At 43.1% G+C, this 21,315-nt stretch overlaps 1 protein-coding gene across 2 annotated transcripts in view; it reads left to right on the plus strand.

The window, feature by feature from the left end:
* robo2 (roundabout 2) overlaps nt 1–21,315 on the plus strand; it is a 43,305-nt gene extending 21,990 nt beyond the window's left edge. The window contains exons 2-14 of one of the 2 annotated variants that reach the window (XM_020954662.2): nt 2,924–3,114; nt 4,238–4,340; nt 5,521–5,805; nt 6,077–6,217; nt 7,760–7,891; nt 8,032–8,969; nt 9,049–9,168; nt 9,241–9,646; nt 13,232–13,327; nt 13,424–13,670; nt 13,754–13,917; nt 15,816–16,101; nt 18,590–21,315. In XM_020954662.2, the coding sequence (XP_020810321.2) occupies nt 2,924–3,114; nt 4,238–4,340; nt 5,521–5,805; nt 6,077–6,217; nt 7,760–7,891; nt 8,032–8,969; nt 9,049–9,168; nt 9,241–9,646; nt 13,232–13,327; nt 13,424–13,670; nt 13,754–13,917; nt 15,816–16,101; nt 18,590–19,646 (4,166 nt within the window). In that variant the 3' untranslated portion in view covers nt 19,647–21,315. The remainder of the gene's footprint in view (nt 1–2,923; nt 3,115–4,237; nt 4,341–5,520; nt 5,806–6,076; nt 6,218–7,759; nt 7,892–8,031; nt 8,970–9,048; nt 9,169–9,240; nt 9,647–13,231; nt 13,328–13,423; nt 13,671–13,753; nt 13,918–15,815; nt 16,102–18,589) is intronic. The other variant, XR_015271486.1, reaches the window with a different exon arrangement.

Consider the following 21,315-nt stretch of genomic DNA (forward strand, 5'->3'; position numbering starts at 1 on the left):
CTAATGGGTAGAATACAATAGCTAACATAGTTTATAATATTTCATAAATAATTATTTTGACAAATATATATATTACATTTTAAAAGGGTCTAGATTTAGTTTTTAGTACTCTGCATATTCTAAGTGCGTACCAGTAATTTCTAGCATCTACTGAATAATAATAGGTATATCCCAGTCGAGTGATACCTGTTCTATGTTACCCATGTCTTGCTCCCGGGCTACACACAACTTCTTTTATGCTTTTATTGGACAAACAGACAAAAACGGCTGCAAACAATAACAACAACAACAGCGGGAACATGCGCTAAGATAACAGAACAGCAGCAGCAGCAGCCCAGCGATTTCTTAACAGCGACTACGAAATGCATTTCCTGTTATTATTGCTCCCTCAGAACTCCCCAACACGTTAGTGGTGCATTATGAGTTTTTGCAGCTTGCTCTCTCTTTCTAACCGAATCTAGCTGTCTCTCTCCACTACACACACATGTGTGTGTTTGCGCGCATTGTTTGCTTAGGTGCATGCTTGCATGATTTCATCGCCGGCAGCACTTTTTCCTCTGTGTTCCTGTTGCTGTTTATTTACTTGAAAACTTCTTTTACATTTCTCTGTGGAGCTCTTTGCTTGCCGTGTGTGCAAGCATAAATTTTCCAAACACACACACACACACGCACAACAAATGAAGAGCTCACACACATCCATACTCTATGCCAAATGAGTGTAATTAAGTGCTGAGGAAAAGTGTGTGTGATTATGTGGGAAAATTTACGAACAAACATCTTTTGCATAGACTTTTTAGTACATTTTCATTAATGATAATACTTCCTAAAAAATTCCCTCAATATTATATTAAGTACTATTTTCTTAGAAATATTTTTTCAGCAAGAGTTTATGTTATTGTTCCTTGGGATTGTGGGTTTTCCTTTAGTTTTTACATTTTCTGCACATTATTATGAGAAACTTGAGTGTGCACGTGGAAAATGCTTGTGGAAAGCTCACACATTTTACCTGATTTCTGTTATTTTTACTCTAGGATATCGCTTTGCTTTTCAATGCGGCTTGCTCTCTGACTGGGAATAGCAAAGAAAAAATTCAAAAATATTTATTTAGCAGCAAAGGAAATTTGCTTAATTAAATATTTTATTTCGTCCTGCAGTTGTGGGTTTAAGACAAAGCAAGAAAAAAAGGGATGTGGTCTTCGTGGCAGGTGTGCCCTTAATAACCCGTGCGTTGGCATGACAAAAACTATGTATATTGAAGTATTTCATCATTTAAATTAGCACACAGCAGCATCAGCATCAGCAGCACAGGAGGTAGCCATGACGACGAACAAAGGGGGCAGGGACAAAGCCTTTGGACATGGCTAAAATCAGACAATGGCTCAAAGCTACACCAGCTCTCACCTTCTCTCACTTCAGTGCAAATACAACAAAAGGCTGCTGGCGCCGGGTGGCAATCACAAAGGTAGCAGCAGCAGCAACATCAAAAGCCAAGCACAACACAGCATTTGACAAATGTCCAAGTTGCAGTCCAAACTCGGTTCGTCCTTCGGTCTCTTTACCCTCTGTACCCTCTCCTTTTTTGTTGCTTAAACAAATTTGACAAATGTCATCGTTCATCGGCTGTTGCTGCTTCTGCTTCTGCTGCTCTTGGGCTGAAATAGAAATCACTGGATGCTGCTGATTCAGTGATTTCCCAGAGTGATAACAATGTCACGATGCCATTCGATTTGCATATTCGCATTGCCAGGGGTTCAGAGGTCATACCTTGGGTGTCGAATTGCGAGCAGATCTCGTTACCTTGATGAACACAGAAGATGGCTAAATAGCAAGGTTGCATTTAAGTTAATTTAATTGAGAAGGGGTTTTGTTTTAGGTTCTTAAAAAGATCTATGAAAAATGGGTACTTTAATAATGTTTCATTAATTAAAATGAATCTAACTAATAACTTGATTTATTGTATAGGCTTTACGCTAACATATCTCTCAAAATTTTACTTCCACAAAGCCAGGAGAACCTTTTGTGATATGAATTCCCTACAATTCCAAACAGTGATATATTTGAGCATCTCTATCACTGTCTGCTTTGGCTTTCCAGTGCCTTCCTCCTCCTGCTCTCCTGTGCCGGGAGCTCTCATTACTATCCGCTTTCAATAAATCTGGAAAACTTAATTTCCGGCTGAATGATGTTACTAACCAAAGGCATCCCATCTCTGTCCAGCGATTTACATCCTCCTTCTCTCTCTCTCTCTCTTTGGCTAGACACACACACATTTTTCACCTTTAAGCGCTTTTTGTAATTACATTTCAGTTGTTTCCCAACTGTTCGCACTGCCATTCCCATTGCTTTCTCTGGAAATCTCTCTTTGCTTTGGCTCTGGCTCCGCTGTTGCTTTTAATAAAGTTTATCTAGCGATGTCCTTTGTTTCATCCTTATCGACATGCGCTAAATTTATGTTTAGTCCTTGGTCCTTGCTCGCGTCTCTGCCTTTGTGCGCGAAGCCGTGGGCGGGCAAATATTTTCATGAAGTTAATTGAATTTGAGAGGAGCAGCCGCCCCAAGTGGAATTTCGTTGCTGTTTAACATAATTTCTGCCTGGATTTCCCTACCGCGGGGGTCCTTCTCCTGCACCAGACTACTTAATGGCCTCTTAATTGCCGCCTGCATTAAGTGACAAAACTTGTTTAGCCGTCAAAGATGAATTTCGGTTTTAGGCAGGTCCCCAGAGACGATCATGTGAGTAGTCTCTGTGTGTGTGGGATGAAGGATCTCTTTCCGTTCCTCCTCCTTTTTTTACCAAACTGAAATAGAACACGCACTCAAGTGGCTGTGTACAGTGTAGGGTTACGCTTACCCCATAAGATGAATAAGAATACACCACAAAATGAATGAATATAAATAAACGTTTCCTTTGCTCTCGTTCCAGGTGAAAATCCACGCATCATCGAGCATCCCATGGACACGACGGTGCCAAAAAATGATCCATTTACGTTTAATTGCCAAGCCGAGGGCAATCCAACACCAAGCATACAATGGTTTAAGGACGGACGCGAACTGAAGACGGATACGGGCTCGCATCGCATAATGCTGCCCGCCGGTGGTTTATTCTTTCTCAAGGTACACATCATAGCCAATCAACTCATTCCGATTCCAACTCCATCATTATGGGTTTTACAGCTGTCGATGAGGACGGAGGCGCAGAACTCCTTTATTTGGGTTCCCAGGCCCAGGAGTTCTTCGCCTCCTGCGGCCCATGTGAAACGCAACATTTGTGCATATTTCGTATCTTCCTTTTTTTCGGCTTGGCCATATTATTTTATGGCCTTCCGTCTGGGTGCATTTTAGTTGATAGGGAAAACAACCTGATGAACAAACAAAAGATGTTGTTTGGGGGGTTAGACCTCCAAGCAACAACCCCTATATCATTTCGTGCGTGCACATTTCGCAATTTCAGCTAACGAGACTCCTCGAAATCCCCAAACTCCATCGAAGAAAGGGGTGTGTATGTCTCCCATCCGACATTGCAATATCCTCGGACTCTGTTTATATTAAATTCCTGGTCGCTTTTTTCCTTTCCAACTCCCTGTTATTTTCATTAAATGCAACAAATTCGCTCCGTTTTGTTATTGTTTTTGCCGAAAATTATCAATGGCTCAGTGAGCCCGGGATTTGTGTTTTAAATTTAAATTGAAATGTTAAAAAATATAGAAATAAAGGCAGGGTGGCGGTGGCCAGACACTCTTAAGTCATTCCACACGAATTTTCAAGTTGAGCCCCACGGGGCAGAAGCTCAAGTCCAACAATTTACTTTTATTATTGTCCATAACAATTTCTTCTCCAATTTGTATGCATTTTATTCTTTTTTTCGAGGTCCGCCTTTGGGCGGGGAGGGGTAAGTCAACCCCATCCAAGGGCGATACTCGGTTTGTTGCCAATTAAAACTGAAGTGGCCAAGTGATTAAGGCCCAGGCAGAGACTCATGCAGAGGATGCTACCCCTTGGGCTTGAATGTATTTTTTAATTAAATTAAATTGCGTATACGCAGGCTGGACAAGCAGCGAGTTGAGGGTCCAACCATGGCACGTTTCCCTTTTATTTGATTTCGGATGAGCAATTTTGAGACTTTCTGATCTGACACGTGACCCGGCCTAAGCTGTCCGAAAAACTACTTAAATCTTTTAACTCGTGTATCTAATAATCTCTCTCGTTTTACCCACAATCCCCGTCCTCCTCCTTCCAGGTCATCCACTCACGTAGAGAGAGCGATGCGGGCACCTATTGGTGCCAGGCCAAAAACGAGTTTGGAGTGGCTCGCTCCAGAAATGCAACGTTGCAAGTGGCATGTAAGTATCACCATATTTGGCTTAAATGGTATTTACTTTTATATTTAACCATTAATAAAAAAGAGCTTAATTGATACAATTTTTATATATAAATGTGAGTTAAGGGCAGTACAAATTGTATTACTTTTTGATTGATTCTATCATTATGAGGAAGTACCTAACACTGATTCAATTTCTTAACTAAATGAGAGTTTAAGAGACTAAAAATTGTATTTCCTAACATATTTTCTTATTTTGATACTGTATAAAGATGTAATGCTTCCATTTTATTTTAAATGTGCAATCCAGTCAAGGATACGACATTGATCGATTGGTCCAGCGGCAAAATATTCTCTGCTAATTGGAGGGTTGCATTTTGTGAAATTAACCCCAAGCTGGGAAGCTGCAGTTCCCGCCCAAGTTCTCGATTTCACTGTCCGGTTGTTCTTCTAATTAATAAAATAACGAGAAATTTCATGAATCCTCTGACTCTGTAATCGATAGCCAGCTCATGAGAGGTTCCCAGATTTGAGTTGGTATTAATTAATCTGGCGTGGCATAAAGGATTCTCATTTCAGCAACGCTTAAAGCCATAAAAACTTGACCGTTTCACTGGCATCCTATCCTACTTACGTACAAATGTATGCTGCCTGATAACCGAGTTGGCAAAGAGAAGTCAGCAGCTCTGTTCGTTTTTATTTCGGTGCCTTTGGCGTTCAGTGGAGCGCATTATGCGTTTATTGAAGTGCATTTTGCATTTCGCATTTTACATTTTGTGTACACCGGGCATTTTGCATTTTCGCTCCATAAAAAGTGAAGCGAAGGAGATGCGAGAGATGGCGGGCGAATAAATAAAAATAAGCATTGCAAATGCCAAAGCTTATTAATATTTCCGTTGGCCGTGTCCGAGGAGAGAGTTGTCCGTTCAAAGCCTTAAACCTGGGCATCATTACCGAGCTTTTATTGGCATATTGAAGCACGGCTAGCAGGGATACCAAGGATAGCTGGTATAGAAGCAGGTCGACGGTCCTGGGGCCCGGCACTGGCTTATAAAATATGAAGGAGTATAGCTCAAGCCGGGCAAAGTGGACGTCGTCTGTACACCTGACAGTTATTAATATTGAATCAATCAAAGCTCTTACTGCGGGCCATTTCCCCCCATCTCATTCCCGCTGACATTTCTCACCGTTTCTCCCGCCAGTTCTACGCGACGAATTCCGTTTGGAGCCGGCAAATACCCGGGTGGCCCAGGGCGAAGTGGCCCTGATGGAATGCGGTGCCCCCCGAGGATCCCCAGATCCGCAAATCTCGTGGCGCAAAAATGGACAGACCCTGAATCTGGTTGGAAACAAGCGCATTCGCATTGTCGATGGCGGCAATCTGGCCATCCAGGATGCCCGCCAGTCCGACGATGGACGGTATCAATGTGTGGTCAAGAATGTCGTTGGCATCAGGGAATCGGCAACCGCTTTTCTCAAAGTGCATGGTAAGTAAACGAGTGAAAATTCTTACTAAATGTCCTTTTTAGCTGCAATCTGAAATCTTTTCTTAGCATTAAGAACACCCTTTTCTATTAACAAAAGTTCACTTTTAAAACAAACAAAACAAATGTTCATTCGCTTTGAATTTAAGATCAACTAACAAGGTGCAAATAGATTGCGGAGATTGCATACTTTCAAGCAAAATTTTCATTATTTTAAACCGTAAATGAATTTATATGTATTTTTTAATATAATATATCTATTTTCTTTTTCCAGTTCGCCCCTTCCTAATCCGTGGACCCCAGAATCAGACGGCTGTCGTGGGCAGCTCAGTGGTTTTCCAGTGTCGCATCGGTGGCGATCCCCTGCCCGATGTCTTGTGGCGACGCACTGCCTCTGGCGGCAATATGCCACTGCGTAAGTTTTTCTCGGCTACGTCATTCAGCTTCAATTAACCGGAAATGCCCGGGCAGCCATGTTGCCGCCGTTAGTGGCTCTCTTACTAAAGGCAGTTACTCACACATACAGAGGCCGCAATTTCAAATGAAATTAAAGCCCTTTGTTTACTCATGGCTCAAGTTGTGTCGAGAGGGTCCGTTACACATATATAGCTCAGGGAAAAAATAAAGAAAACAAAACAAAAAGTTAGTTTATGCGGTTGCTTTGGCCGGTGGCTTTTCGTGTTGCCAATTGGCAGTGTTTTACGAAATGCACTGGGAAATATTTACTCAGGTTATATTAAAAAGGATAAAAATGATTCCATTTAATTAATTTCATTATTAAGCACTATATTAATTAATCAATTTTCATCAATAAACAATTCAGTTTCTCTGATCCTTTATTGTACAAATCTGTTCAAGGATTTTCAAAGCATATTCTTTTTTAAATTTTTTAAAAATTGATTAAACTCTAACAAAACTAAATTAAATATTTATACTATTTGCTAGAAACTATTCCTAAACACTTTATGGCATTTCAAAAAATAAAATTTTTGCAGTGAAGAAAACACCTCGAAAACATTCCCACATCTCCCCACCAATTCCGCTTGTTGTTGTTAGTTTTGGGTGGTGCGGTTTGCGGGCACACCCCCCGTTATACTTACCACCCCCCAAAGAGTCGACCTCTTGCCACGCCCCCTTAGACCGCCCTAGCTGGGTAAACACAACTGTAACTTTTAATTCCGTTAATTGCCAATCTCTGTTGGCAGCAATCAACAATTTTGCTTGCACAACACTCGACTGTTGCAATGTTGTCCTTCAGACAGAGTCAGAGTCAGTTGGCAACCCCGGGGGAAGTGCAACTAACCCCTCCACTAGGGTAGACATCCCCCTGTCCAGTTTACGCTTCTTTAAAGACCTCAAAGAAAATACTAGCAGCAGCAGAAAAGATTCCACCGGAGAGCCAGAGCTAGAGCTGGCTACCTCGGTTGTTGTCCTAAACTTTTGTTAAGCAAACAATTGGCACAGTGGCCAGGTGGAGGTGGGCAGGGGATAAGGTGGTGTAGCTGTGGCACCCACATTTAAAACCTATTTCGCAGTCAACCAACCAAAAAGAAAGCACAGGCTCTCCCCCGACCGTTGTCTTTTCTTTCTGTTTATTGTGAGGAAAAACCACAAAAGGGGCTCCTCCTGGGAAAGAAAGCGGCGGAAGGTGAGGTACTTTTGTATGTTGTAGTCGTATCTTGTCTTGGCTTACTTTGCTGCGGTTATTTGGCTCTCCGGCTGCGGAGAATACGGCTTGGCCATTTTTACGCCACTTGAACTACTAACGAAGTAGAAGCAGAACCCAGAACCCAGAACTCGGAACCCAGAAGCTCAGAAACACAGGGACAGACAGCCACAAAGTTTGTTTTTCTTTCGAATGGAGTCGAGGAGTCCGGGCGGGATAGAGAAGCCTCCCCTCCCACACCCACACACACACATGAGATTCATTTCCCCTATTTCTACGTTGATTCGACAGGTCGTGTGCACGTACTTGAGGACCGGAGTCTCAAGCTGGACGACGTCACGCTGGAGGACATGGGCGAGTACAGTTGCGAGGCGGACAATGCGGTGGGCGGCATCACGGCCACGGGCATCCTCACCGTTCACGGTAAGTTAATTGCCTGAAAGCAGCGCAAACTGCTCAAGGAGTGCACTGGCAGAAACCTCTTGAAATAGCAAATATAATATATAACATTCTCCGTGCAATATTTCCCCCAGTGCTAACATTCCCCCTGCTTCTTGTTTCAGCACCCCCCAAATTTGTGATTCGCCCCAAGAATCAACTGGTGGAGATCGGTGATGAAGTACTATTCGAATGCCAAGCGAATGGACACCCCAGGCCAACCCTCTACTGGTCGGTGGAGGGCAATAGCTCCCTGCTCCTGCCCGGCTATCGGGATGGACGCATGGAAGTTACCCTCACGCCCGAGGGTCGCTCAGTGCTCTCGATAGCTCGATTTGCCCGCGAGGATTCTGGGAAGGTGGTCACCTGCAATGCCCTGAACGCCGTGGGCAGTGTCAGCAGCAGGACTGTGGTCAGTGTGGATACACAATTCGAGCTACCGCCGCCCATTATCGAACAGGGTCCGGTGAATCAGACGCTGCCCGTAAAGTCAATTGTGGTGCTGCCTTGCCGGACACTGGGCACGCCGGTGCCACAAGTCTCTTGGTACCTGGACGGCATACCCATCGATGTGCAGGAGCACGAGCGCAGGAATCTATCGGAGGCTGGTGCTCTGACCATTTCCGATCTTCAGCGGCACGAGGACGAGGGCCTTTACACCTGTGTGGCCAGTAATCGGAATGGGAAATCCTCCTGGAGCGGCTACCTGCGCCTGGACACGCCCACCAATCCGAATATTAAATTCTACCGAGCTGCGGAACTTTCCACCTATCCAGGGCCCCCGGGGAAACCGCAGATGGTGGAGAAGGGTGAGAGCTCAGTGACGCTCAGCTGGACGAGGAGCAACAAAGTGGGTGGCTCCAGCCTCGTGGGCTACGTAATCGAGATGTTTGGCAAAAACGAAACGGACGGATGGGTGGCTGTGGGCACCAGGGTGCAGAACACGACATTTACCCAAACTGGCTTGCTGCCGGGTGTAAATTACTTCTTCCTGATCCGAGCGGAGAACTCCCATGGCCTCTCATTGCCCAGTCCCATGTCGGAACCCATAACGGTGGGAACGGTAAGTTGAAAAAGAGACTTTACAACAATTAGTTTTATATATTATATATTTATAATACGTATTATATTTTCTATTACAGCGATACTTCAACAGTGGCCTGGACTTGAGCGAGGCTCGTGCCAGCCTCCTGTCCGGAGATGTTGTGGAGTTGAGCAACGCCAGTGTGGTGGACTCCACCAGCATGAAGCTCACCTGGCAGGTAAGTAATCGAGGTCCCCTCTCATCCCATTGCTCATCGTCACCTCATGCGCCGCTTGCCTTATTCATGCAGATCATCAATGGCAAATACGTCGAGGGCTTCTATGTCTACGCTAGACAGTTGCCAAATCCAATAGTCAACAATCCGGCGCCTGTTACGGCCAATACGAATCCGTTGCTGGGCTCCGCGTCCGCCTCGGCATCCGCATTGATTTCGACAAAACCAAATATTGCCGCTGCCGGCAAACGTGACGGGGAGACCATCCAGGGCGGAGGAGCTACCCCATCGTCCTCATCATCCCCGGCCGCACTGAGCACCAAGTACCGCATGCTGACGATACTGAATGGAGGTGGAGCCTCATCCTGCACCATCACCGGTCTCGTCCAGTACACGCTGTATGAATTTTTCATTGTGCCATTTTACAAATCCGTCGAGGGCAAGCCGTCGAATTCGCGCATCGCCCGCACCCTTGAAGATGGTGAGTTGAACAACATTTAAGGGATACACAGAGGGTTCTTACACTGATTTTAAGTCACTTTGATATGGGGAATTCGGTTATTTGAAATTGTAAACACTCGTACTGACGAATGACAGTGAGCACTCGCTAAGGAAATCACTGATAAACTTAATATGTTATTAGACAGAAGAAGTTTATATAGTAAAGAGTGCTGCTAGCTTACGAGTTAGAAGGATATAAGAACTCCTAAATATGAAAATATGTAGTACAATTAAAAATTAATTAAGTTGGAATAGTTATCAAAACTAAGGACTTCGGAACATCCAACTTTCGATTGCTATCTTTGCAGTCGGACTTATGAAATTTCATTTCCAACTTTATATACACTGTTCGTTCGTACTGTCACTCAGGATTTATATCCAATTGTCTGCACTGTAGTCGCGATACCTTCTCCCGCCCTATCTAATGAAGCATGTGCATCAAATCCAGCGCAATCCAACTAACCGTAAAAATACCTTTACAACAAACTACCCCTTGTGTGTAAGCAACCCCCAAACCCGAACCCAAACCCCAAGCCCATGAGCCTCATGTGACAAATGCAGAAGGCGGGTTACAGGGCACTTTTTGCATTGCAACAATAACCTAAATTCAATAAAAGGATATGAGCGGTAAAAGGAAAATGTCAGAACATAAAGGCAGGAGAGGGAGGGAGGTATCCTTTATCCTTGGCGGACATCAGCTGCGCTCAATGCGGGTCGCATAATCGCAAATTATTTTTTGCCTGGGTCGCATAAGCGAAAGCAAAAAAGGGCGTAGGCAGCTCGGTAGGATTTTTGGTTACTTATTTTTTTAGGGGGTCACGTTATAGGGCGAATAATGGAAAGTATGTATGTCAATCACTGAGCACCGACAAGAGGCGAATCATGCGTACTTAAATGGCGAACAATGTCGACAGCGATATCCCGGCAGCAAGGTAAGGATGTCAAATCCACGTGGATAACATTTCCAGTTGGGGAATCAAAAAAAAAAAAAAGAGTTTCAAATCAAATGCGGTTTGTGTGCGGAATACTTGATGTTGGCGATTTACATGTGTTGTATTCCGGGAGCGGTTAAGGGATTCCCCGCAGCGGATCCACAGGATTAGGCCATCCGAAAATATCATTGACAGGCGGGGAGTATGTCAGATAAGATTGTTTTAAACGGAAACGGAAAACTTGCTGCCAGCCAGGAAAAATGCAAACTCGACGGGAAAAAAGAAAGGAAGGAAACTTTCCAGACAGGTTTATCACTTCATTCCATCACCGGTGAAGCTGTTGAGATATAAAAACTTCCGGCAGCAGCAGCACCGAAAGTGCAGCGAGAAGTGAACAAGTCTCAATGAGAAAAGGACCCCAAAAAGGACCAAAATTAAAAAGAAAATAATTAAAAAACAAAAGCCACGCTAAGCTTTTGGCTGCAAAGGGTAAACACTGGGAGAGGAGGAGACCTCTCACAGTGCCTCAAATAAGTCAACAGACGCAGCAGCAACCGCAGCAATATAAAATGCACAAACGTTGCGCCAAAGCCAACACTCTCCGCCGGTCCAGGGCCACCTGCTCGTCCCTTCCTGCTCCACGTCCTGCTGTCGTCAAATCAAAACTCATTTCGTATGCATCACATTTTCACTTGAGCGTCGTCTGACTTTTGCTGACAACAACATTCAAAGCCACATTACTGCTCCTCGGCAGTGGGAGCAACTCAAAGAAATTGCCAACGCAATTGTGTAAAGATAAACAACAATTATTGCTGCTATATGAAGCACTCAGTACCTGCTCCTCAGCCCCTACATGGAGCCACAAAAATGTGCAGTGCTGGCAATGCAAATTTGATGCGCGTTTGCCTTAAAAGGGGAGTAAAGGGAGTTCCAGGGAAACCCAGGGAGTTCCAGGGAGTTCCAGGGAGTCCTTTTCCCTGGCGACAGGAAACATTTTTACCCACGTCGGAAGTTGGCAAATAAAGGTGTGCTGTTCCGGGTAAATGTTAGAGGGTATACTCTATAGTTTAAACAGGGATTCAACGACTGGGGAATGCTCTGAAGGAGCTTTTAAAGGTAAAGGTTCTAGGAAACTTTTGAAGAATTTAAAAAGGCAAGAAACCCTACCGTGTATATAATTATTCACCCAAGTTTCTTTCGCAATATGCTAATATCCCTTTCTTTTGCATATACAACAAATAAAATATATCATTGTCCGTTCCGTTCGCTGTCCGCTTAACAGAATTTCAATTTGATATTTTGCACAACGACACAGAAATGCCAAATAAGGAGTGGTCACTTATCCCTTCAGTCACATGCAACCCAATCTGAGTCACTATCGAATTAACCCCGAAACGAGATGAGTCATATTTTTAGCACTGACTATCGAATAAAGCCTCCGTATCAGCATTTAGATAAGCTCTCGTTTGGTTCCAGCTGCACTCCAAGTGATCACATAGCCAATTTGGAGCTTTTCAATTGCTTGCCGGTGTGTCTGAGACAATTCCTGAATCTCGAGCGCCCGGGGGTCATTTATGCCACACAATAGCAGCTACGTGTTAAGCATCGCGGTGCCTCATCAGCGGAAGAAAAGGCGAAGACGACAGCCAGGACAACAGGAGGAGAAAGCACCAGGAGTAGAAAGTAAAGGGGTACAGGGAAGAAGACAAAAAAAAACAGCACCCGCATAGACAAAAGCACGACAAGCACTTTAGCATGTCGCAATGTCCCCGGAGGAAGGGGTCCTGGAGGACACGAGAGGGTTTGGGTAACAACAAAGCCAAAAAAAGCACAGAAGAAGAACTGCACTCCACTTCACACTCCGCTAGAATCGCTAGACGTTGCCTATTTAGAGATTTCCCTCATTCTCCGCTTTGTTTTCCCGGTCTCCCACTTTTGTCTCGTTGAGAATTTTGCACGTGTGTGTTTATTTAAAGAAATTGCTTCACTCAGTCGCACACACAAAAAGGATACCCAGGCCTGGGGGTAGGGAAAAGGAATGAGGATAAAGTTGATAAGGGTTGCACTTGAGAAAATGCTGGAAAATTACTCCAAAATTGTGAAATTAAACTCAGCAAAATACAGTACTTCTAAAATTCAATGACGATCGTTAGCTTGTTTATAAACTAAAGACAGTTCGTTTATGATAGAGAATATAGTAAACTATTTTGAATAGCCCGTTGTTTTAGGTGTAGCCACTTGTAAAACGCTACAGCAGGAAATAAATAAACAAATGAAGAAGAGAGTTGCATGTACTATGAGTGAAGTGAGCTGCAACTGGGAGAAAGAAAAGGATTGCTTTGTTGCTATTCAACTTCCCCGTTTTTATACGCACTTAGGATGTGCAGGCAGGATGTGTCTGAGCCCCTAGAGTCAACACCCGGAACTAGTGGCCGGAGATTTTGCAGGAGCTTTCCCCGAGCCTGATCCCACACACTAAATGCTAATTAATTACGGACACCAAATCTCATTAGAGCGGACGTCAGCTGGGTGACATCACGCACCACAATCAAAAAGCCATTTAACTTTGCTCCTCAATCTCTGCCCAGGCACGAATCCCAATCTAACCCGCACCAAATCGTTTTCCTTTCCAGTTCCCAATGAAGCGCCATATGGAATGGAGGCACTCCTGCTCAATTCCTCAGCGGTGTTCCTCAAATGGAAGGCACCCGAGCTCAAGGATCGGCATGGTGAGTTTAAAAGTTTAACCTTAACAAGTTTGATAGGAAAATCAAACGACAAATGTTAAGATTTTTAATTTAATTATATATATTATATTTTTTCAGGTGTTCTCTTGAACTATCACGTCATTGTGCGAGGCATTGACACCGCTCATAATTTCTCTAGAATTCTGACCAATGTCACTATCGATGCTGCTTCACCGACCTTGGTTTTGGCCAATCTCACCGAGGGCGTCATGTACACGGTGGGCGTGGCAGCGGGAAATAATGCCGGAATTGGTCCTTATTGTGTCCCAGCCACATTGCGTTTGGATCCCATCACAAAGCGCCTTGATCCGTTCATCAATCAGCGGTAAGTTTAAGGACCTGTAAGGCCTCTAGGCCGTTACTAGAAAATAATTTATATTTATACATTTTTGGTTTCGCGTCCCTTAGCTATCCCATCAATCAGGACCATGTTAACGATGTGCTGACACAGCCCTGGTTCATAATACTCCTGGGCGCCATCCTGGCCATCCTTATGCTGTCCTTTGGCGCAATGGTCTTTGTGAAGCGCAAGCACATGATGATGAAGCAGTCGGCCCTGAATACCATGCGTGGTAAGTACACTTACAAAAATAGTAATTGTATAAATTGCATTTCCTTGAATTTAATAGAGTAGCTAATTCTATAGTTTTAAAATAATATTTAAAGTGGAATTTATTTCTTTTACTGTACATAGTGTAGGGATACAGAGTTGGCTGAAGCCTCCGAGTTTTGCATCCGTTGCGAGCTGCTAGTTTTTGTTTCCTTCCTCGCCAGACACGCCACACACGCCACACACACCACACACACACACATTTGCATATATAAATAACGCTAATTTCCCATTGCTGGGCACAACAACACCAGGACAGAGGCTGAAATAAAAAGTCCAAAATAGGTGCGAATAAATATTTTAGCAGGCAGGGAAGCAGAGCACCAGGCACACACACACTCGAACATGCCACACACATAATAGAAATTAACATTTTGCACGTGACGGCGTCGACTTCCCCTAGTTCACTTCCGCTCGCCCTCCGGAATTCCTAGACTCCAACCCCCTAATGGCTGCCATTGCAATTATGCATTTAGTTTTGTGTGCATTATTAACCAACAAGTTGTGTGTGCCGGCCAGTTTGGTACCTACCTACCTACCAGTATATATATAGCCATATATATGGATAGGGATATGGAGCAGGGAGTGCTATAGGGGACAAGCCTTGTGGTCTAATTGAAATTAGCAGCATTACGAGGTGAGCGGAAGGAGCAGTCAGTAGTCCTGGTGGCCTGTTGACTGGGGAATTGGGCATTTTGGCTTAGACGATTACCCCAAATGGTTGTCAAGGGGGTCAGGGAAATTGTGGAGATTTATTGGGCATACCTAACATTCGAAAAGGGAAAGAGAAATTAAATAGAAATGGAAAGTTAAATGAAATCAGATAGGCTTAACTTAAAGTGATATACTGCGACTACTTTAATCCTTAAATATTGTCAGGGAAGCAACACATTGTGCTGTCACAACTCAGTGCTCAACAATTGCGCAGACAAGTCAAAGCCAAAAAATCCAAATGGCCTGAAAAAAGGCAACAAAAAAGCGTTGCATATTCATGGGCGCCATTTACCATAAACTAAGCAGCAGGAAGGGAGCAACAAAAGAACAAAAATGGGAACAGGGGTTCAGGGTTCAGAAATACCTGCAACCAACTGAACAAAAAAAATGCAAAAATATACGAGAACTGTAGACGGGAGGTGGCAGGCTATAAAACACTTGCTTGATGCTCAGTTATAACCCGGGGACAGTTTAATTGGTTGCATTTTTTATGCAGCCCATTCTGTTGCAGTTGCAGTTGCAGTTGCTGCTGTTGCTGTGCTGATGTGTTTTGTGACCAGGCAATGCAACTGGAAAATTGACAATAATTTATTTGATTTGGCTGCCGCAGAGACTGGGGAAAATTTCATCCGCGACTTTGCTGGATGGGGATAATATTGTTTTAATGCGTTCAATTTATAGAAGCGGGGAAATTTTTCGATTCCGACTATGAAATTGGTTGTCGAAATCTGAAATTATTTAACAGTATTATTTATATAAGCAATTTGTGATCACACTACTGATACCTTTAATCTTCACTTTTACTTTTCACTAAGGACTTCATTTAATCTATCATATACTGTCATGTCGCATGATTTAAACGTGGGAATATCTAGGGCATATTTACAATAAATCGCATTTTTATTGTATTTTAATATTAGTAACTTAAGAACAAATGTATATATATTATGTATACCATACAAAAATCTCTTGGATTTTATCCAGCGATTCCCTTTGCGGGAACACCCAAGTTGTCTAGGCTGCTCTTTTGTATATTTTTGTTTAATTTCCGGAATGCAATTTATTCGGCTCACAATTTGTTGCACCACATTTAATTGCTCTGACTGACTGTCTACCATTTTGGCCCCTTCCCCATCTCACCTGCAGGCAATCACACGAACGACGTGCTCAAAATGCCGAACCTATCGACTCGCAATGGGAATGGCTACTGGCTGGACTCCTCCACCGGCGGAATGGTGTGGCGTCCCTCGCCCAGCGGCGACTCACTGGAGATGCAAAAGGATCACATAGCGGACTATGCGCCTGTGTGCGGTGCCCCGGGCTCACCCGCCGGCGGTGGTGCTGGTTCCGGTGGCTCCGGCGGTGCGGGCAGCGGTGCCAGCGGCGTCGATGACATTCATGGAGGACACGGCAGTGAACGCAATCAGCAGCGGTAAGTTTTACTCCGAAAAAAAAAAAAACTCAATCCAACAACAATAAGTGGGGGAAGATAGGAGATTGTTAAAATATAAACTCGATTTGGAATGCTCTTAAAGAAATACTCGTAGTTTGAAAAAGGAAATATATCAATAAGTTGCTTTTGAAAGCAATTTAATATTTCAATTGTAAAAATTTTGTTAAAATTCATAAATTAACTTATTCTTGAGTACTTCCTTTAATTAGTTCTCTTGTTTGTGCTCATTTAGTCATGAATAATCAACAATATTTAGTTTGTAAAACCACCTTCCAAGGTAGAGTATAGAGTATTCTTACAACCTGGCAGCTCAAAGCGACGACAATAAAAATTCACCAAACTGTGAAATTGCATTTTTCTGCCGCGGCGACTACCAAAAAAAAAAAGAAACGAAAATTCTGAAAACATAAAAAAGGGAAAACTCAAAAAGGGAAACACACCAAAAAGCTCACTTTTCGGACGAGTTTTTCTTTCGCTCTCCCCTGGGCCATAGGCAAAATCAAGTTAGGAATAGAAATGTTGGCCACGCTATTTATGTTGATTTTTGGCCACTGCCCAGTTGAGTTTGAGCCACAAAAAAAGGGTAATGCAATTACCAATGGCTCAGAGGGTCGGCTTTAAGGCAGCTTTAAGTCGATTTGGAAAAAAGGGTTTCAGGGCTGCAATAAAATATGCTATGCATAATTTTGGCCACACATTTGCAATTAGTTTTGCGGTAGATGGCAAATCAAAGCCAAATCCATTTAGCGGGCAGAATCTGGCCTAAAGCGATCTAATTTATATGTCTGGCCCCTGGCAAGTGCAGGAGAGCCAGCAAATGGGGCTGAAAAAATATTGTTTCGGCTCGAAAATGTTTTGGCGCAATGTTTCTGGCATCGAATTGTAATTGTTATTTATTTGCGGCTAATATAGCGTTGGCCACAAATTATAATACTAAATTGTTTTAGGTGGTGTGAAAAAGCAAACGTTCGAACTCTTTAAATTTTGAGAAAATAGTGCATATAAATGTTAAGCTAACAATTGTTTGGCTATTCAATAATTAAAATGCAATTTGACCCTCACTTTTGTAAATTTTCAAACCTCTTACAAAATAATCGCTTTACCATGGCGAAAATTCAACAGGAAAATATGATGAAATCTACTTAATGAAAAAAATATATATTTATTGTGCGCCAGCATCCCAGCTGCTGTCCATCCGATGGCAATTAAATGCCAATCAGGCATCAAAAGCCGAAGAGTCATGCTAAAAATAATATCCACAAAAAAAAAATAGGTTGAGGAAAGCAAAACCAAAATTGTTTAATTTAAAAATACGCTGGCCTGCTCGAATATTAAATGAGAATGCTTTTCCAAGCGACTACTGTAAATAAATACGGCGCCCAGATAATTATAATTATTTTTGCACACTTAATTAGCCATTAAAACGCAAATTGAAAATGAGTCTCACCTTTCCCGGCTTTCCCCTCCAATTGCAGTGTGCAATTTAACAGAAATTTTAATAATTATTGCAACAAAATAATAACCATAACAATAAAAGTAATCACACAATAATGAGTGTCATATGTGCGAGGGAAAATTAGTTTATTCTCTGACCAATTTGGAAAGTACTATACACTGTGGGGGAAGTTGGTGCTCCTTTTATATTTATAAAAAAATTAAGTGAAGCTATCTCCTCGAATAGATTTATCCGAATTAATTCGTTTAATAAGTTTAAATGTTTTTTACCCCATTTGGGGGGAGGGCGGACATTGACAAGCTCATTACTATTCCATGTACCGGACCAACTTTCATTCCAGAACGCCACTCATTAAGGGCATTAAAAGCCTTCTATGTGGAGTGCCCTCGCCTTTATCCCCTTCGCCATGGCAACTCCATCAATGCGCCGTATATTTTTACAAGCATTTCAGAGTTTTAAAAATGTTCTCGTTCTGCACTCATTTTATTTTTTGTATGTTGGTCGGTTTGTGAGTTCGGTTCGCGATGGCTCCGCCAGGTTAATCCGCTTTCAGTATTTAAATACGAAAATAATGCTAAAAATGTGAGAATGAAGGGGGTTCAGTGGCTCCTGGTGGGAATGGAAATTGGGGGTGCTTTTGGGAATATCCAGCAACGTTTTCGCCTTTTGTTTTAAGCTGGTAATTTATTTAATGGATGTAAGGATAACCGTCTCTAGCACTATTTTCTCACCTGATCTTGGGCATGTGTGTGTGTGTGTGGGAGTGCATGAAATATATGTACGGGAAATCCCAACTAAATTCACATTTTTCCGGTTGGAAAAACACGCACCAGCAGCCAGCAGCTAGCAGCAGGACCAAAAATGCAAATTTCCGCCACGCCATAAATCGCACAAATTTATAACCAAAGTGGGAGAACCACTGGGGTCAGAAATATTGTAATAAACAAGCCGAGTAATAACCGAGTCTGCCTTTTTTCAACTCTGTGTTTGTTTTTATCTTTTCATTTGCAGGTACGTGGGCGAGTATTCCAACATTCCCACGGACTACGCGGAAGTGTCCAGTTTCGGCAAAGCGCCCAGCGAATATGGGCGTCATGGAAATGCCTCGCCTGCCCCATATGCCACCTCCTCGATCGTGAATCCCCACCAGCAGCAGCAACAGCAACAGCAACAGCAACAGCAGCACCAGCCGCGTTATCAACAGCGACCAGTTCCTGGTTATGGCCTCCAAAGGCCGATGCATCCCCACTACCAGCAGCAGCAGCAGCAACATCAGCAGCAGCAGCAGCAGCAACATCAGGTCCACCAGCAACAGCAACTGCCGCCGGGCAACATCTATCAGCAAATGTCCACCACCAGCGAGATCTATCCCAGTAATTCGGGAGCCCCGCGGTCCGTGTACTCCGAACAGTATTATTACCCCAAGGACAAGCAGCGACACATCCATATTACCGAGAACAAGTTGAGTAATTGTCACACATACGAGGCTGCTCCCGGTGCCAAGCAATCCTCGCCGATATCCTCGCAGTTTGCCAGTGTGAGGCGTCAGCAAATGCCGCCAAATTGCAGTATCGGCAGGGACAGTGCTCGCTTCAAGGTCCTGAACACGGACCAGGGCAAGAATCAGCAGAATCTGCTCGATTTGGATGGCTCCTCCTTGTGCTACAACGGCCTCGCGGATTCCGGCTGCGGTGGGTCACCTTCTCCCATGGCCATGTTGATGTCGCACGAGGATGAGCACGCTCTGTACCACACGGCGGATGGAGATCTGGATGATATGGAGAGACTGTACGTGAAGGTGGACGAGCAACAGCCACCGTTGCAGCAGCAACAGCAGCAGCAGTTGCTACCACTGGTGCCCCAACATCCCGCAGAACTGATGCAACCCTCGCCGCACCTGCAGTCGTGGCGCAACCAGAGCACTCGAGGCAGTCGGAAAAATGGCCAGGAGTCCAGCAAGGAGCCCAACGAGCTGATCTATGCCCCCGGCAGTGTGGCCAGCGAGAGGAGCCTGCTCAGCAACTCGGGAAGCGGCAGCAGCAGTCAGCCAGCTTGCCACAATGTCTGACCCCTGCCCGGTGGTTCATCCTTGGGCCAATCTCAATCTCAATCCAAATCCCGATCCCAATCGCAGAGCCAGCTGGAGTCCCCGTCCCAGGAGCAGCTCTATGCCAGGGAGGTGCGGGAGTTGCTCGCCTGGTGCGAACGCTTCAACAACGGGGGAGCTGAGAATTTTGAGTAGATTGGGAAACAGGATATTCGGAAAGGGAGAAGCGAAAGGAAAGGATATTTGCTGGAAAAGGGTTGGAGAGTTAAGAGCTAGAAAGGAGCGACAGTGGAACGAGTGAAGTGACTTTTCCCTTTTTGGTTATTGATAGACGTCCATTACTTAGATTATTATTTTCAGTAATCTCAATTTAATGAAAAGAGGATATACATTTCTTGGGGAAATAAAATGTTTCGCTTATTTTGTTTGATACATATTGCATATTTATTACTTATAAAAAAGGTAAAATCGATCAAAATTTAAAAATAGTTTACCATTTGAAGAAGTCACTTGTTCGCTCGTTCCGTTTGCTGCATTTGTCACAAAGCTGATTTAGTGACCAAGACTGAGACTGACAGAGTGCGAGGATTGCATGAGTTTTACTTATAGTTTGATTAGTATTACAAGGTTTCTTTTCGATTTAATGAAAAGCCGAGCTCAGTAAACTTTGAGCCATCGGCCCTATGCTAGTGATAGACATATTATCCCCTTTCTCCATCTCTCCTGCACTATCTAGTATCTATATCTTTATCTCGCGCTAAACCTCTGACTAAGAAACTGCTTTCGTTACACCGTAGACTAAGGTTACTTGTAGCAAATCACTGTAAATGTTAATAACAAACGTATGATAAGTTCCTCCAAGTATGCAGACGATGATAGCCAAAACTCTGCTTTAGCTTTAGGATATGTCAACCGATTTAGATAGATCGATTAGGGGCCGCATTTGTTAGCTACTTAAGGGGTTCGTAATTAGGTTAAGCATTCGAAAAGATATCGATTCAATACCCGTGAATGTTTATCCGCTAAGTGTACATATTGTAATACCCTAGCTGTAGGTAATTATACATACGTATATATATGTATCTCTATAAATATCAAATGAATTATTCAATCTAATTATGCAAATGTGAACACAAATGAGTAGACATAACAAATAATATATAAACATAAAGAATTACAGACAAGTGAATAAATTGTGCATATAGTAATTTAAAATGTAATAATCATAGCAGCCCCACACTCCCATTAATTAGTTGTTGTTTAACTACCCTATACATACGTACACACCTACATACATATATAATCCGCATAGTTATAGAAACTGAATTAAAAAAAAGAATACCACCAAGGCATATATACAAAAAAATCCTTCAATTTCGAGCCAAAAAAAACGAAACAAAAAGCATTTTGTTTACTTCTTTGGTTCGCACTAATGAACTGTACTCAAACGCAGACAATTATTTATAGATATATCCAACGATTTGTACCGAAATCTCGGTTGAGGACGTTCAGCACACACAAGTTCATTTAGCATGTTGTTTATCGCACCCAAAATGATGGTAATTAAGTGCGTTTTGTATGTGTGTCTATGCGTAATTGTAATTATTGATATTGAATACGTATTTACAATGTAGCAATTACAAAAGCGAAAATAAAAAATGCCATAATTATGAAATTAAAACAAACAAAA

Source organism: Drosophila serrata, unplaced genomic scaffold, assembly GCF_035046125.1.
Source record: "Drosophila serrata isolate PLE 108 unplaced genomic scaffold, ASM3504612v1 contig_245, whole genome shotgun sequence".
NCBI lineage: Eukaryota > Metazoa > Arthropoda > Insecta > Diptera > Drosophilidae > Drosophila > Drosophila serrata.